This window comes from Melanostigma gelatinosum (genome assembly GCF_949748355.1).
Source record: "Melanostigma gelatinosum genome assembly, chromosome: 8".
Lineage (NCBI taxonomy): Eukaryota > Metazoa > Chordata > Actinopteri > Perciformes > Zoarcidae > Melanostigma > Melanostigma gelatinosum.
The window spans coordinates 26,967,468-26,983,425 of record NC_136641.1 but is presented as its reverse complement, the minus strand read 5'-3'; the positions used below and the strand labels follow the sequence as shown (position 1 = coordinate 26,983,425).

Here is a 15,958-nt window from a genome sequence, read left to right as displayed (position 1 = left end):
TATTTTATTGTTAAGCGCTCGTCATTTCAAAACATTTTGCTTCATAACGTCTGGGTGTTGCTTTTCTCTGTTTTACATGTTAAGGAGGACTCAACGCTGCGATACCACACATTCATATCTGAAATCAACAAACAATAAATGAACTGGAGCATCGTGTTGATGCAGTGATTTCAAATTGAAATCTACAGATTTGTTGAACATGCTTTTCCATTCTGCTGACTGATTCATGAAACAGTTTGGTGATAAATGGTGACACAGTTGTATCTTTGTAACAATGTGACAGATTATTGCAAAAAGTGCAGCTCATACTTCATAACAGACTGTAAAGATGAAGTGAAATGTACAATAATAAATGCATGGAAATGTGTTTTGCAGGACGGAAGGTGGTCTGACGCGTCAAAACTAAAAAAACTTGAAAGGATGTTTAATAAAATCCAGAAGCAACAAACAGAAGTGGAATCAGGATGGAAACACAATAAAACGACACTAAACCAAAACGAGAACAATATCAAGCCACTTTCAACTGCAGATTTCCATATCGTTCCAAAACAACCAGGAGCCTGCGTAAGAAGGTGATGTATGTTCAGCACAGTGAGATTGTTTATCATTTGCTGAACCAAAGCTTCATGTGTTAAAGCTGCATTCTCTCTAGTGTCCACCAGGGGGCGACTCCTCTGGTTCTACAGAAGTCTATGAGAAAATGACTCTCGAAATTTTAAACGAGACATGTAGAATATTGATGAAATATCACAATTTAAGGCTTCGTTTTGGTTGCTTTTTCTGATAGAAACGTTCTTCACACATGGTGTGTTCAAGGATCATCGGAAAGATGAAAATCGGACGATAATGACGGGTTCAAGAGCTTCTGGCTGTGATAAACGCCGTCGTTTAGGCGATTGTTCAAAGAAAACATGCTTTTCAATCCCGCCGGCGGGTTCTGGGGTCAACACGTACTTGTTGAACAGGTTGAGTCCGATGCGGTACTGCCGCCGCTGCACCACGTCGTTGTTGAAGGCGGGAGAGTCCCAGCTGTGGCGGCTCTCTCTCTGATAGGTCTGTTTCCCCAGCGCCGCTCCGCCGATTGGCTCCCGCAGGCTGTCGCGCGACGAGGAGCCGGAGCTGCAGTTGTTGACCGTCGTGTCGTCGTTGGAGTTGGTGGTGGTGGAGTTGACGCTCTCGTTGTCTCCGTCCGAACAGAGCAGGTGGTGGTGGAGGAGGAGGTGGGGGTGGTGGGCGAGGTGCTGCTGCTGCTGCTGCTGCAGCTGCTGCGCCTCCAAGTTCTGGAGGGCCGAGGAGGAGGAGGAGGACAGCGGCGAGGGCGTGAGCGGTGGCGGGAGAGGGGAGAGAGGCGGCACCGGGGAGGGCAGCGGGGAAGAAGGGGGTTCTGGGTAGCCGTGGGGGAGGTGGTGGTGGTGCAGGTGGTGGTAGTGGTGCTGGGCAAAGTTGTGAGCGTGCTGCATGTAAGGGCCGCCGCCGCCGGCGTGCACGTGGTGCATGTGCACGACCTGCTGCTGGCTGTACTGTGGGTGGTGGTGGAGGATGGTGGGCAGGTGGGGGATGGGCGATGGGTGGGGGTGAGTGTGGGGGTGTTGGAGCGGGTGAGGCAGCGGGTGAGGCAGCGGGTGAGAGGGCAGGGCCCGAGCTGAGGGCATCGGTAAGGGGACGTTGGCCGGGCTGCGGGTCTGTCCCTGCGCCGTGGCCACCGAGCGACCGTTGGGTTTGTGTTTGATCGTTCCCTGCGGAGAGTCGGCTTCGCTGCTTCCTTCTCCTCCTCCTCCTGCTCGTTGCTCATCCTCTTCGCTCTCTCCTTCCTCTCCTCCTCCTGCTCCCCTCCTCTCCCTCTCTCCTCCCCCTCGCTCCGCTCCTGACGGCTCCTGTTCGTACACCAGGCGTCCGATGGAGCCTCGCTCTGACCTGAAGGTTTGAACAATAAAGTTTAAAAAATAATCCCAGATTTGGTGAAAATAAACCGTCTTAATATTCAGACATTCAATATTCTTAATATTTCCAAAAGTGAAATTTTTATCAATTCAGAATTTCGAGTATGTCATCGTTATCAATTTAGACGACGTAATTGTGTTTCATGATCATCTTGATATATGACATCATCACGATATTCCATAAAGATACATTATTACATTGTTGAATCGTTGCCTGAAGCAAACTGTTGGTTTTGTCGTCTACAACTAGACAGAAATATGATAATATATAGAATAGACACAAATATGCCCTGTACACCCACACACAGATCTAGCAATGATCTGTTTAGAAGCTCTCTGATTGGCCGTGCTGACCTGTCACTCATGTCCACTGAGCTGTCACTGGGTGGTTCGATAGTCAGGACAGGGAGGTGTGCTCCTCCTCCTCCTCCTCCTCCTGCCCTCCCTCTGTACTCCCCTCGACACTCTGTGCAGGGGGTGCTGCTCCTCCGGCTGGCGCTGCTGCCTCCCTCCGTCTCCCTGCTGTCCTCCCTCCCCCCTACGCCTCCTCCTGCCCCTAACCCTCCCCAGTACTCCGTGTCAGAGCTGGAGGCGGGTCGGGAGATCGGCGAGGACGGCGGGTGGGAGAGCGGCGAGGAGGGGAGGCAGGCGTCGTCCATGTAGAGCGTGACGTCGCTGAAGGAGGTGGCGGTGCTGTCCTCGTGCATGGCGGCACTCACGCCTCCTCTCCCTCCTCCGACTCCCGGCCGGCCCGCCACGCGTCGGGAAGCTGCATTTGCATTGCGCCACGCGCACTCTCTGTAATCTTCGTCCTCGTCTTCTTCCTCGTCCTCCTCCCCTTCCTCCTCCTCCTCTTCTTCGTCTACCTCCTCCTCGTCCTCCTCATCGTCCTCTCCTCCTGCGTCCTGCGAGTCTTCGCGACCAGACTGGCAGGTGAGGGAGTCATCGATGGAGTCGGCCAAAGACTTCACCTGCAGTCCAACATAGAGACAAAACACGAGGACCAATCAGAGGGCAGGTTGTTTTTAGATATCTATCTCAACTGCACACTCGTTTACTGTAACCAGTGTAGCATTAAAGCATGTGGAATTAGCAAACCAGCTAACGAGCCAGCTGTCTGCTATAGTTAGCCAGCTAGCTTGCTAATTCCATTGCTTTAATGCTACACTGGTTACAGAATATGTGCTGAACAGTTGGTCAGCTGCAGCTCATTCACAGGCGGAAACCTCCGGTTCTGCCGAGTGAAGTCAAAGCTTCACGTGTTAAAGCTGCATTCTCTCTAGTGTCCACCAGGGGGCGACTCCTCTGGTTGTATAGAAGTCTATAGAAAATGACTCTACTTCTCTCTTGATTTATTCCCTCAGTAAACATTGTAAACATGAGTTTATGTCTCAATCTCTAGTTTCAAGTCTTCTTCAATACAGCATGATGTTCATTTAGTACATTATGGTCCATTTAGAGTCACACAGACCATAAAGCAGGGGATGCTTTAGGGCGGGGCTACACGCTGATTGACAGGTCTCTACCAGAGACGTGTACACCGTCTCTACGTCACTCCTCCTCTGTGGCCAGTAGAAACGTTCAGTCATCTCTGTGCTCGGATGCATCTTAAAAATGCATCTTAAAGATGGATGATTAGGGCGACTGTGTGTAACTGGAGAGCAGGCTCATCCTTCAATGAGTGATGAAGAAAATCATCATATAGCTTTTGAATCCAACTGTTGTTACAATCTTAATTTCCATGATTGCAGTAAACACGAGTGTTCCTCTTTATGTAAAAGTATCCAGAATCATTTGAGACATAAAACCTCATATCACCAGCAACAGTTACATAACACACATTCTGGTTCTCAGCAGACGTCCGTGGGAAAGGATGATCGGCGCCAGACAAAAAGTAATTCATCTCTCAAATGTACCAAAACATTTCGGTACTTGGGGCTGTGTCCTATCAGAGGGCCGGAGGTTGAAATAGCACAACTACATGTCCTAAATTAGGAGTCCAGATGTGTTCTGTTTTGATTCAACAGACAGGTTTGATTGATGAAGCACAGCTCAAGAGGTGTGCATTTAGACTATAGTGGTCTGAGGACAGTAAGAATTTGAATCTGTTTCCATATGCCAAGTTCGTGGGATGTTAACGAATATGCATTAAACGATTCCCGCTGGTTTGCAACTCCAGTTCGTCATCTCTTCTCGTCATTTTCGCCACCACATAACAGGATCGGCGGTTCGATCCCCGGCTCCAGTCGCATGTCGGTGTGTCCTTGAGGAAGACACTCAACCCCAACATGCTCCCGTAGCTGAGCCTCCGGTGTGTGAATGTGGTGTGATTGTCACGCTGCCCCTGCCATCAGGGTGTGAACGGGTGAATGATGACAAGTAGTGTGAAAGCGCTTTGAGTGGTCGGAAAGACTGAAAACGTTTTACACAAGTACAGTCCGTGATAAGAAAGCCATCTTCCTCTCCTGCAGGAATGCAGCTGAAAGCTACAAATGAATGCTCGTCAGCAGAACTTCAGTCTTTTCAAGTTCAGGAATTTCCCGCTCCGACTTTTATTTGAGTGTTCACAGTAAACAGCTGCTTTAATGTCCACACATCTGTGAAGCAGGGGGCACAGGTGAGTTTACCTGCTTGGAGAAGGAGTCGTCGATGTCTCCCGCGCCGTCCGAACCCCGCTGACCTGCTGACCCTTGACCCTGCGTCTGCCGCTCATCAAAGGAGTACTGGACCCACCGAAGAGCAGAAAAACAAACTGTTTAGTTGTGTGTTCTGTTGCGTGTGTGTCACACACTGTGTTGTGTACGTGTGTACCTGCATCCTCATATTGGACAGGATGATGCGGCGCGTCATCCGGCTCTCCGAGGCCGAGCTGCGAAGCCTCTCGAAGTTCTTGTTCATGCGGTACTGCCTGAACGCCGTCTGGATCGTTCTCGCCGCCCGCCGGGACACAAACTGGCCCCCGTACTTCCTCTCCAGCATCTCCACCTGCCGAGGTATCGGAGGGACGAGGACACGACGCAGGTTCACTTCAGTGACATTATGAGGCCTTCAGGCTCTGCAAAGGGTCAATTTAACCCAGCAGAGTGAAGACATCTGCTGCTGAACGATCGATCACACGCCAGCATTGTGAGCTGATCTAACGTAACTGAGTTAACGTTTGAGCCGTGACGTGACTTCAACAGTCTGTTCTTCACTCCGAACGACAGAAAGCGTCAGAAATACAGAGACCGGGATGCACTGGAACCAAATGTGATGAAATTGTGTTGAAGAGCTTCGATGCTGCTAAATAGGACAGACATGGAAATCCTGACACGGTGCTGAGTATCAGCCCACGATGATGTGTGTGTGTGTGTGTGTGTGTGTGTGTGTGTGTGTGTGTGTGTGCGTGTGTGAAACACCATGTGTGGGCGCTCTCACGTGCATTGTTCTCTTGCTTTCTTTTTAAAAGGCTGCATCCAACTCAGAATGTAACAGAAACAGTGACGTGAAACTCGGTGGAGGCTGGTAGACCTCATGTGGTCGTCGTACCTTCTTGTCCTGGAGGTCCGTAGACAGCTCATAGCTGTCGGATAGAGCCTTGCCGCGTTTGCTCTCCTCCTCCTCTTGCTTGCGGAGCGCCAGGCTGGCCGGCTGGTGTCGGCTGTGCTGAGCCCAGGCCAGGCTCGCCGGGCTGGGGGGAGAGATGGGAGAGCTACCCTGAAGGGAGGGGGGAGAAGAGGGGGAGGGCAACTATTGAATATGCAACTTCAAGCTACTACAGAGAACTAGAGAACTTTCATTTAGTGTTGGTTCTGTCGCCCCCTGTGGACTAAAGTGGTAGTGTCTCTGAGCACCAGAGTCTCTTTAGAAAACCTCTCATTTTACTGCAGCAGGTCTGACAGGCTGACCCTCTCAGTCCTGGTTCTGGTTCTCCTGTTGCCTCCCTTCCCTCCAGCAGGTCCAGCAACACGTCCTGGGTCTCCAGCAGCGTGGTGTCGGTGTCCTCCTCCCTCCGGAGCTCTGACTGCAGGTCCAAGGCTGCAGAGAAGCCGGATTTGGGTCTGTCCCCGGTGGACCGGTCTCTGCTGGAGGATCTGGGTCTGTTCACGGTGGACCGGTCTCTGCTGGAGGATCTGGGTCTGTTCACGGTGGACCGGTCTCTGCTGGAGGATCTGGGTCTGTTCACGGTGGACCGGTCTCTGCTGGAGGATCTGGGTCTGTCTACGGTGGACCGGTCTCTGCTGGAGGATCTGGGTCTGTCCACGGTGGACCGGTCTCTCTGGAGGATCTGGGTCTGTCCACGGTGGGCCGGTCTCTGCTGGAGGATCTGGGTCTGTCCACGGTGGACCGGTCTCTGCTGGAGTCTGAGCTGAAGGAGGTTCTGGTGAACCTGCATGAGTTCATCTGGTTTCACCAGAATCCGACCCGGTGGCTCCGATGACGAGCATCAAGAACAACTCTATAGAAACAGACCATCTTCTCTCTGATGGTCTCTGCACTGATGGAGGTCTGGTGGAGGACCAGGACTACACTGAGACTGGTTTAGGCCCAGTTTCTCAGAAAGCCCTTTCTGGCAGAAGGATTAGTAGTAATATTAGTCGTACTATAAAGAGTATGAACGTACGTGGAATAGGTGGCTGTGGATTAATGGGTCATATTCAGGACTGAGGATTGAGTCCTCTGAAAATATATATTTTTAAGCATTCAGCTTTCAGCTGTCTGAGCTCGCAGAATGTTTTAGTTTAGGGTCAGCGGTGAAGGACGTATCTACTGTCTGCTGGAGCGTCGGGCTCACATTGACCTCTGAACCAGACACTCAGGTCGGCCCTCTGCCGAGCGAACAGCCCGACACAGCGCTGCAGCTCAGCTAGTGACGCTGACGATGCTGAAGAAGTTAAACATTAAACATGAAGTTAAACATTAAACATATCTTCTTTATGGAAGTCTACAACCTTCAAAGTTGTTTTGAACGATCATATTTTAACTAGTGCTGGGCAAGCTAACGCGTTATTATCGCGTTAACGTATTCATTAATTAACGCCGACAATTATTTTATCGCGCGTTAACGCATTTTTAAAAAGTATTATTATAGTAACAGACTGTCTCATGTTTATCGTTTTGTATTGGAGATGATATGTCCCTTCAGGGTTGCCGTAGAGATGCACCAGCTGTTGCTCTCCCTGGAGACAACTGGACATCGCTGCGGTAAACTCAGCAGACACCTCTATGCTGGAATTCACCGTAAACACATTTAAACGCACAGATCGGGAGCGAAGGACTTTGAAAATTAGCGGAAAGATTAACGTGAGACAACATCCGGTTTCTTAAGACGAACATCCGGTTTTCAGAATAAGATGCCAACAAAGTATGAATTATACTCACATTAAGTATGAAACATGCTGCCTGCATCTCGTGAACCAAATGTTATTGCCCTTTTGTTCCTATAGCAGTACTTTCAAAATAAAAGTGCACAATACACTACTTTATAATTGAACTTTGCCATAACAATGAGATTAATCGCGATGAAATATTTTAATCGTTGCCCAGCATTGATTTTAACCCTTCTTTAAAACTGTCACGCAGACAACTTTAATGACTGTTTGGTGTTCTATTTCATCCTTACTGACCGCCAGAGGCAGTGCTTAACACTGAATGTATTCCGTCTCGCGCATGCGCAGGTCGAATATTTATATCAACAAAGTCACGTGTGACCTCGGATGACCACCGTCATCTATAAGTTCCGGTGTCATCCTGAGCTCAGTCCTTTTTTTCTTCTCGCGTCGCAGGTTAGCTACCATGGTAGCTTAAACAAGGATGTGTCTACGATCAAGACATATTAGAGCTCGTCGCTGTAGCCTTGTGACTACCGGTCGGAGTTGCGGTTCTCTCGCCCTCCAAAGGCTGCGACGAGCTGTCCCTCTTCGGAGGGAACGGTGTGTTCGCCGTTCGGACATCGAGCCCCGGACTGGTGGACGCCCCTATCATCGGTCGTCACCAGTCTGATAAGGGTCAGCTAAGTCGTGATGACAGCAATCGGTAAGATCGATTAACGTTGTTTTCTATAACAGTTGTTTGTTCCACGGTTGGCAGAGCGCTTCCGCTCTAGTAATCGAGTGGCGCGCTAACGAGAGCGTAGAATTACGCTGTCGGCCCGCCCTTCACAGTGTTACGGCTATCACAGTTAGCAGAGTGTTCCTGCTCAGGCAAACTTTGTGAGACACTAGTCCGCATTGGCGTTGTGTACATGGAGATTTAATCTTTACATCTGACGTAATTCGCAGTTAGCAGTGTCTTCACTCAGGCTAACTTGGATGCTAGCTGGGACTGCGTCCATCAACTTTGTAAACCTTACGGCTGTCACAGTTAACAGAGCGTCCTCGCTCAGGTTAACTCAGTGGAAAACTAGCTAAACAAAGCTGATACTGGGGCTGTAGCCATCAACTTTGTATCCTTACAGCTGTCACAGTTAACAGAGCGTCCTCGCTCAGGTTAACTCAGTGGGAAACTAGCTAAACAAAAGCTGATACTGGGACTGCGTCCATCAACTTTGTAACCTTACGGCTGTCACAGTTAACAGAGCTGTCACAGTTAACAGAGCGTCCTCGCTCAGGTTAACTCAGTGGGAGACTAGCTAAACAAAGCTGATACTGGGACTGCGTCCATCAACTTTGTATCCTTACGGCTGTCACAGTTAACAGAGCGTCCTCGCTCAGGTTAACTCAGTGGAAAACTAGCTAAACAAAGCTGATACTGGGGCTGTAGCCATCAACTTTGTATCCTTACAGCTGTCACAGTTAACAGAGCGTCCTCGCTCAGGTTAACTCAGTGGAAAACTAGCTAAACAAAAGCTGATACTGGGACTGCGTCCATCAACTTTGTATCCTTACGGCTGTCACAGTTAACAGAGCGTCCTCGCTCAGGTTAACTCAGTGGAAAACTAGCTAAACAAAGCTGATACTGGGGCTGTAGCCATCAACTTTGTATCCTTACAGCTGTCACAGTTAACAGAGCGTCCTCGCTCAGGTTAACTCAGTGGAAAACTAGCTAAACAAAGCTGATACTGGGGCTGTAGCCATCAACTTTGTATCCTTACGGCTGTCACAGTTAACAGAGCGTCCCCGCTCAGGTTAACTCAGTGGAAAACTAGCTAAACAAAGCTGATACTGGGGCTGTAGCCATCAACTTTGTATCCTTACAGCTGTCACAGTTAACAGAGCGTCCTCGCTCAGGTTAACTCAGTGGGAAACTAGCTAAACAAAAGCTGATACTGGGACTGCGTCCATCAACTTTGTATCCTTACGGCGGTCACAGTTAACAGAGCTGTCACAGTTAACAGAGCGTCCTCGCTCAGGTTAACTCAGTGGGAAACTAGCTAAACAAAGCTGGTACTGGGGCTGTGGCCATCAACTTTGTAGCATTACAACGATCACAGTTAGCGGAATGTGCTCGCTCAGGCTAGCTCGGTGAATGCTAGTTATACTAAATCAACATTGAGGTTGTGCCCATTGATGGTTTTTACGCATTACGGCTGTCGAGTTCGCTCCGGCTAACTAGACTAAGCTAATACTCGGTGTGTCCATTGATTGTTGTAAACATTATGGACATATCGGTAGCGGATATCAGTTAGCAGAGTGCCCTCGCTCAGGCTAACTGGTAGCACACCAAGAGTTACAGCACCTGTCCAAGTGGAGAGTGTCCTCGCACTGTAAAGACTGTGGTTTTTTTTTGTCCGTTTTCACAGTAGCAGAGTGCTCTCGCTCAAGCTAACTGGTGGGGCACCAATATCTGCAGCAACTATCCGAGTGAAGAGTGTCCTCGCTCCCCTCTCACTATGAGGACTGTTTTCCTGACCTGTTCCACAGTGGCAGAGTGCTCTCGCTCAAGCTAACTGGTGGGACACCAATATCTGCAGCAGCTGTCTTAGGGAAGAGTGTCCTCGCTCCCCTCTCACTGTAAGGACTGTGTTCTTTTTGTCAGTTTTTCACAGTAGCAGAGTGCTCTCGCTCAAGCTAACTGGTGGGACACCAATATCTGCAGCAACTAGCTTAGTGAAGAGTGTCCTCGCTCCCCTCTCACTATAAGGACTTGCCTGGCCTGTTTCCACAGTGGCAGAGTGCTCTCGCTCAAGCTAACTGGTGGGACACCAATATCGGCAGCAACTATCTTAGTGAAGAGTGGCCTCGCTCCCCTCTCACTGTACGGACTGTGTTCTGTTTTGTCCGTTTTTTACGGTAACAGAGTGCTCTCGCTCAAGCTAACTGGGGGGACACTAATATCTGCAGCAACTATCTTAGTGAAGAGAGTGGGCTTAGAGAGTGCCCTCGCCCCTCTCACTATAAGGACTTTGCCTGACCTGTTTCCACAGTTGCAGAGTGCTCTCGCTCAGGCTAACTGGTGGGTCACCAATATCCGCAGCGGCTGGCTAAGGGAAGAGTGTCCGAAGGATCACTCGCCACTGACTGCCCCCTGCCTGTTCTCTTAACATTCAGCAGAGCGCTCCCGCTCGGACTGATTTGGAATTCCGCATAAACTAGTGGGACAAGGGTTCCACCAGAATCGCGGCCATGTTAAACTCTCCCGGCTATAGGACCTGTATAGCTCCTCTTCAGCCGGAGGACGGCCCTGACCTCTTGCCCTGGCAGGGAGAACCCAGGCAGGACCTGCGGCATCACGCCTTGAGCAGTAAGGTCTGCTAGGCTGGCCGAAGTGGAACACCTGATGCGGGAGGGCTACCTCCCCCTGTCAGGGCAGCTGAATCCAGCCCAACCTACCCTGGTCATTTGTATGGCGCTTGCACGCCGGGCATACACAGCAGCTGGAACATCCACCTGTGAGTGCCTTCTTCAGGCACCTTCCCGCCCTCACCACCTTTTCTTCCTCCCTCCGAGGAATATCTGAGGGAGTTGCGTGCATGGTGGAGACACCAGGGCTCTCTCCCGCCTTACATCAGACCATGCAGGAGGTGGCAAATCTGGCCTTGCACGTATGCCAGCCAGTTAGACGACTATGGCGTCCATCAGTTTCCCCTGAGGAGACTCTGAGGCCCGATGCCAGGTGCCCTCGACCCAATGTCGGGTCAAAGATGACCTGCTATCCAGGGCTTAGGACACAGCAGCGCTGTGCACCGTATCGACAACTCCCTCTCCCACCTCATGCTTTCCCTCGCAGATTCTCTGCAGCGGGCTACTTCGACGCTTCTGCTCAGTGATGCTTCATTGCAGGCGTTTGCGCTCATATCGAGGGAACGTGGATGTATGATGTCCACCCTGGTTCAGACTCGCCGCCAGGTTTGGCTGGCGCAGTCACCCCTATCTGAGACATGTAGGAGGACCCTCCATACTGTCCCAGTGGAGCCTGGTGAGCTGTTCGAGTCAGCTGCTGTACAGGCGCTTCAGCGGACTGTTAGAGCTAGCCAGACCTGGCAGCAGTTCTCTGGTCTTTGCAGGGACATGCCTGCACCCCCAGACCTAGGGGTCCCATTTTTGGCCCACAAGGCCGTTTCTCAGCCTCCAGCTTACCCTAGTAGCGCAACAGGCCTCGGCGTCCTGCTGAGAGGCCGGACCGCTACCTATACAACCCTACTTACGTCCCCGTCCCCCCCGGCAGGGGTGCCAGGAGATGTCTCCAGGCCGGCTGTCAGGGTTCTTTCTCCCATCAGCGGATTTCCAAGGGAGAGTGGTTCACGTCTATCGACGCCTGTTCCCATGGTGCGTCACCACAACTTTCAGTCCTGGGTGCTTCCATTCGGACTCTCCCATCTCCCCATGGGTGTCCACAGTGTGTTACTGCTGTCCTTTCCCCCTGCAATCGCAGGGCGTGAACATACTGCCGTACTTAGACGACTGGCTGACCTAGGCGCCGTCCCGGCTTCAGGCGCCACAGGACACTGCTCGCCTTCTCTCACGTGGCCCGGTAGGCCTCAACGTGAACATGGAGAGGAGCTACCTGAGCCCTTCTCAGAGCATAACCTTCATTAGGGTGGCCCTATGAGGGCCTGTCTGTCGCCCCAGTGCGGATGGCTGAACAGCCTTCACTTGGATGCCAAGTGGCACAGATACAGGGCAATAATATTATCGGAACAGTGTCTATTCATCTATTCACTATCCCCATGGAGGGAGTGCATATCTGGCGAACAGTGTCCCAGGAACCGAGCCCCAGGGGCTCGGTTCCATTCCACCAGGAGATTGTCACAACAGTTACCTGCCTCTCAAGGCGGGTGCAGGGTGACAGAACGGGACAGCCTGGGGGCAGTTGTCTGCTGAACGACCGCAGGTCCAGGTTCTAGAGCTAGCGCTCGAGCACTTCCTTCCATGTTGAAGGGAAAGCATGTGCTTGTCCGGTGGACAGCACCTCTGCTGTGATTTCCCATGAACTATCGATGGGGCACCAGATCTGCAGAAGTTGCTACGGGGATCACCGTGGCCTTCTGACTTGGGAGGCCCCTCGCCTGACCAGCCTGTGGGCAATGTACCCACCAGGAGAATGGAACAAGGTTGTGGTTTTCCTGTTCCGTTACAAGCCTCCACCGGGAGAGTGGCGGCTGCAGCCAGACGTGTCGACCCACTGCCCCCACTGGGTCTCCCTGACGGAGAGGACCAGCCCTCTGGGTCAAGATGCCCTGGCTCACACGTGGCCAGAGGATCTTCTTTATGCCTTTCCACCAGTCCCTCTGCTTTTGCTATAAGCTTGTCAGAGTTCTTCCCCGACAGGAGGGATCTCCTGTCGCAACTAGAGGGTCGGATTTGGCATTCCAATCCCTGCCACCTTCAATTAGGGGTCACGGGAGGGCCCGACCGGATGCTGAGTGGCTGCATAGAACCAGTCTGACGGACTATTCTGAATGCCAGTGCGCGGTCTACCTGCCTGCAGTACAAGAAACAGGTGGAAGCTGTTCTCCGACTAGTGTGCGGCTCAGAACAAGGTCCCAGTACAGCGCCCCGTGCCTGCTGTACTGAGTTTCTACAGTCTCTCCTGGATAAGGGCCGGTCTCCCCTGCATGGGACCTACCCTTGGTACTGGACAGCTTATGCTTGTCCTTTTGAACCCCTGGCACAGGCGGAGCCTAGAGGGCTATCAGCAAGACGGTTTTCTCCTTGCTGTCAATTCAGCTCAATGTGGGGGCGAGCTGCATGCCCTATCAGTGGAAGAATCATGTCTGAGGTGGAACTCAGATGGCTTGGGTGTCACTTTCTGGCCTAAGGCAGTGTTTCTCCCAAGGGGGTGGATACGTTCACATATAAACCAGCCTATCCAGCTGGCAAAGTTGACCCCCCCCCCCCCCTCCCCCATCGGGAGAGGAGAGGTCAAGGCTGCTGTGCCCAGTGTGGGCCCTCAGAGCTTATATGGAAGCCACCGCCTGCATAGTCAGTTATGGTGAGCCTAAGAAGGGCTGTGCTCCTTTTTAAGAAAAAAAAGGAAAAACGGCACCTGTCCCACTGGATAGGGGAGGCCATTGCCGATACATACAAGGCGAGCGGCTGCGCTCGGCCATCCGGGGTGAAGGGTCACTACCAAGAGTGTCTCCACACCGAGGGCAAGCCTGAGTGGTGTACCTGTGGGGGATACATGTGCGGCGGCCTCATGGGCATCACCGAGCACATTCACCAAACACGACAGAGTTAACGTTGCCGACCCTCACCCACTGGGGAGGGTTCTTGGCCAATTTTCTCTGCCGGAGCTATAAGGGGTAGTTACTGTGCTTCCTCGTGACTCTTTTGGTATAAGTCATCCAGTGTTAAGCACTGCCTCTGGCGGTCAGTAAGGATGAAATAGAACGAAAGTTACGAACGTAACTACGGTTCTATGAATCCTGGATGACCGCCAGAGTTCTTGGTCACTCGGAATCCCGTGAACTCGCGAGAAGATTCCATAGGACTGAGCTCAGGATGACACCGGAACTTATAGATGACGGTGGTCATCCGAGGTCACACGTGACTTTGTTGATATAAATATTCGACCTGCGCATGCGCGAGACGGAATACATTCAGTGTTAAGCACTGCCTCTGGCGGTCATCCAGGATTCATAGAACCGTAGTTACGTTCGTAACTTTCGTTTTGTGTGTGTGTGTGTGTGTTTAAGGGTCAGTACCTGTGTGTGTGTGTGGGAGGCTCCCAGGGGCCCGATGGAGGAGGCGGAACCGTAGGGGTCACAGGGGCTGGAGAGGGGGCTGTTGCTATAGCGATGGAAGGGAGGCGGATGGCCGAAGGACGAATCAGAAAAAGTGAGCGCCTCCGGACACTGAGGATCACCCTCCACACTGAGAGAGAGAGAGAGCGAGAGAGAGAGAGAGAGCGAGAGAGCGAGAGAGCGAGAGAGAGAGAGAGAGAGAGAGAGAGAGAGAGAGACAGAGACAGAGACAGAGACAGAGAGAGAGAGAGAGAGAGAGAGAGAGAGAGCGAGAGAGAGAGAGAGAGAGACAGGGAGCGACAGAGAGAGAGAGAGACAGAGAGAGAGCGAGAGAGAGAGAGCAAGAGAGAGAGAGAGCGAGAGAGCGAGAGAGCGAGAGAGAGAGAGAGAGAGAGAGAGAGAGAGAGAGAGAGAGAGAGCGAGAGAGAGAGAGAGAGCGAGAGCAAGAGAGAGAGAGACAGAGGACAGGGAGCGACAGAGAGAGAGAGAGACAGAGAGAGAGCGAGAGAGAGAGAGCAAGAGAGAGAGAGAGCGAGAGAGCGAGAGAGAGAGAGAGAGAGAGAGAGAGAGAGAGAGAGAGAGAGAGAGAGAGAGAGAGAGAGAGGAGAGAGAGAGAGAGAGAGAGAGAGAGAGCGAGAGAGAGAGAGAGCGAGAGAGAGAGAGAGAGAGAGAGAGAGAGAGAGAGTTATCAATCTGCTTATAGGTCAAGTCATGGACTGAGATCGTTCGATAACATATGACACATTTTAAATAAAAAAACAATACAATCAGATCTAAAGTTCAAATGTTTGACTGTCAGGACATCAGGATGGAGGAGAGGAAGGATTCAAAACAACTTTATTAATCAACAAAGGCAATTAGATTTGAGTAAAAAGAGACAGGAAACAGAAAGCTGCACAGACAGACATCCACAAGCAAAAGAGCTGTTTAAGGTAAAAACAGATCAAGAGGAAGAGGAGGAGGAAGAGCGGAAACAATATGAGGGAGAGGAAAAGAGAAAAAAGAGATTAGCAGGATGAGATGAGAGACGAGGAACATTGAGTAAGTGCAGAAGGAAGAGGAGTACGTGAGGAAGTGGAAGAGGAAAAAAATAAAGACGTAGAATAGAGGAAGGAGAAGTGGGAGAGGTGTGATTGGTCAAAAGGAGGAACTAAAGGTCGAGGATAAACAAGAGGGTGCTGAACGCAGCAGATCAAACCAGATCAAACCAGATCAAATAAGACAGAACTGGATCAGACCACACAGACTGGAACAAACAGACCAACCGGCATTAAGAATTAATAAAAGAATAAATCCAGAACCAGAAGAAACAAAATCCCAGACTAGACAAAACTAGACTAAATGAAAGTGGAAGCAGACTAAACCACAAATATCCAGATAGAACTAGAATAAACAGAACAAACAAGAAAAACACAATCAAACGTAAACAGACTGAATTGTATCAAACAAGTCCGGACAACAACAACTGGATCAAACCAAAGTAAACAGTACTAACCAAGACCGCAACCAAATTAAAGTAGAAGAAACCGGAATTAACAGAACCAGAAATACCCCCAAAAACCCACTGATTTGTACCATACAAGACCAACTGGACCAAACCAAAGCACACAAGACTCAAACCAGATGAAACTGGACTGAAGCGCACTAAACTAGAATACTCCAGACATACTGCATCAAAGCAGAGTAACAAACTAACGGCACCGAACCAGATTAAACTGGATGTGTGGCCGGATCAAACCGGATAGAACCGGACAGAACTAGACCAGCTCCTTCCCACCCATCCGGTGACGGCTCATCGCTCACTGGTTCAACATCCTCGTCCGCCTGCAGAAAGACGACTGATACACGATCAATCGAATAACTGATGAGACGAGGAGGAGACGAGGAGGAGACGAGGAGGAGACGAGGAGGA

General features: G+C 50.9%; 1 protein-coding gene across 1 annotated transcript in view; it reads right to left on the bottom strand.

Annotated features, from left to right (window-relative positions):
* LOC306781227 (IQ motif and SEC7 domain-containing protein 2-like) overlaps positions 1-15,958 on the bottom strand; it is a gene marked incomplete at both ends in the record, with an annotated part of 93,283 nt that overhangs the window by 8,827 nt on the left and 68,498 nt on the right. The window contains 6 exons of the mRNA XM_079273977.1: positions 955-1,914; positions 2,295-2,911; positions 4,568-4,663; positions 4,752-4,925; positions 5,469-5,636; positions 14,008-14,176. Of these exons, the coding sequence (XP_079130103.1) occupies positions 955-1,914; positions 2,295-2,911; positions 4,568-4,663; positions 4,752-4,925; positions 5,469-5,636; positions 14,008-14,176 (2,184 nt within the window). The remainder of the gene's footprint in view (positions 1-954; positions 1,915-2,294; positions 2,912-4,567; positions 4,664-4,751; positions 4,926-5,468; positions 5,637-14,007; positions 14,177-15,958) is intronic.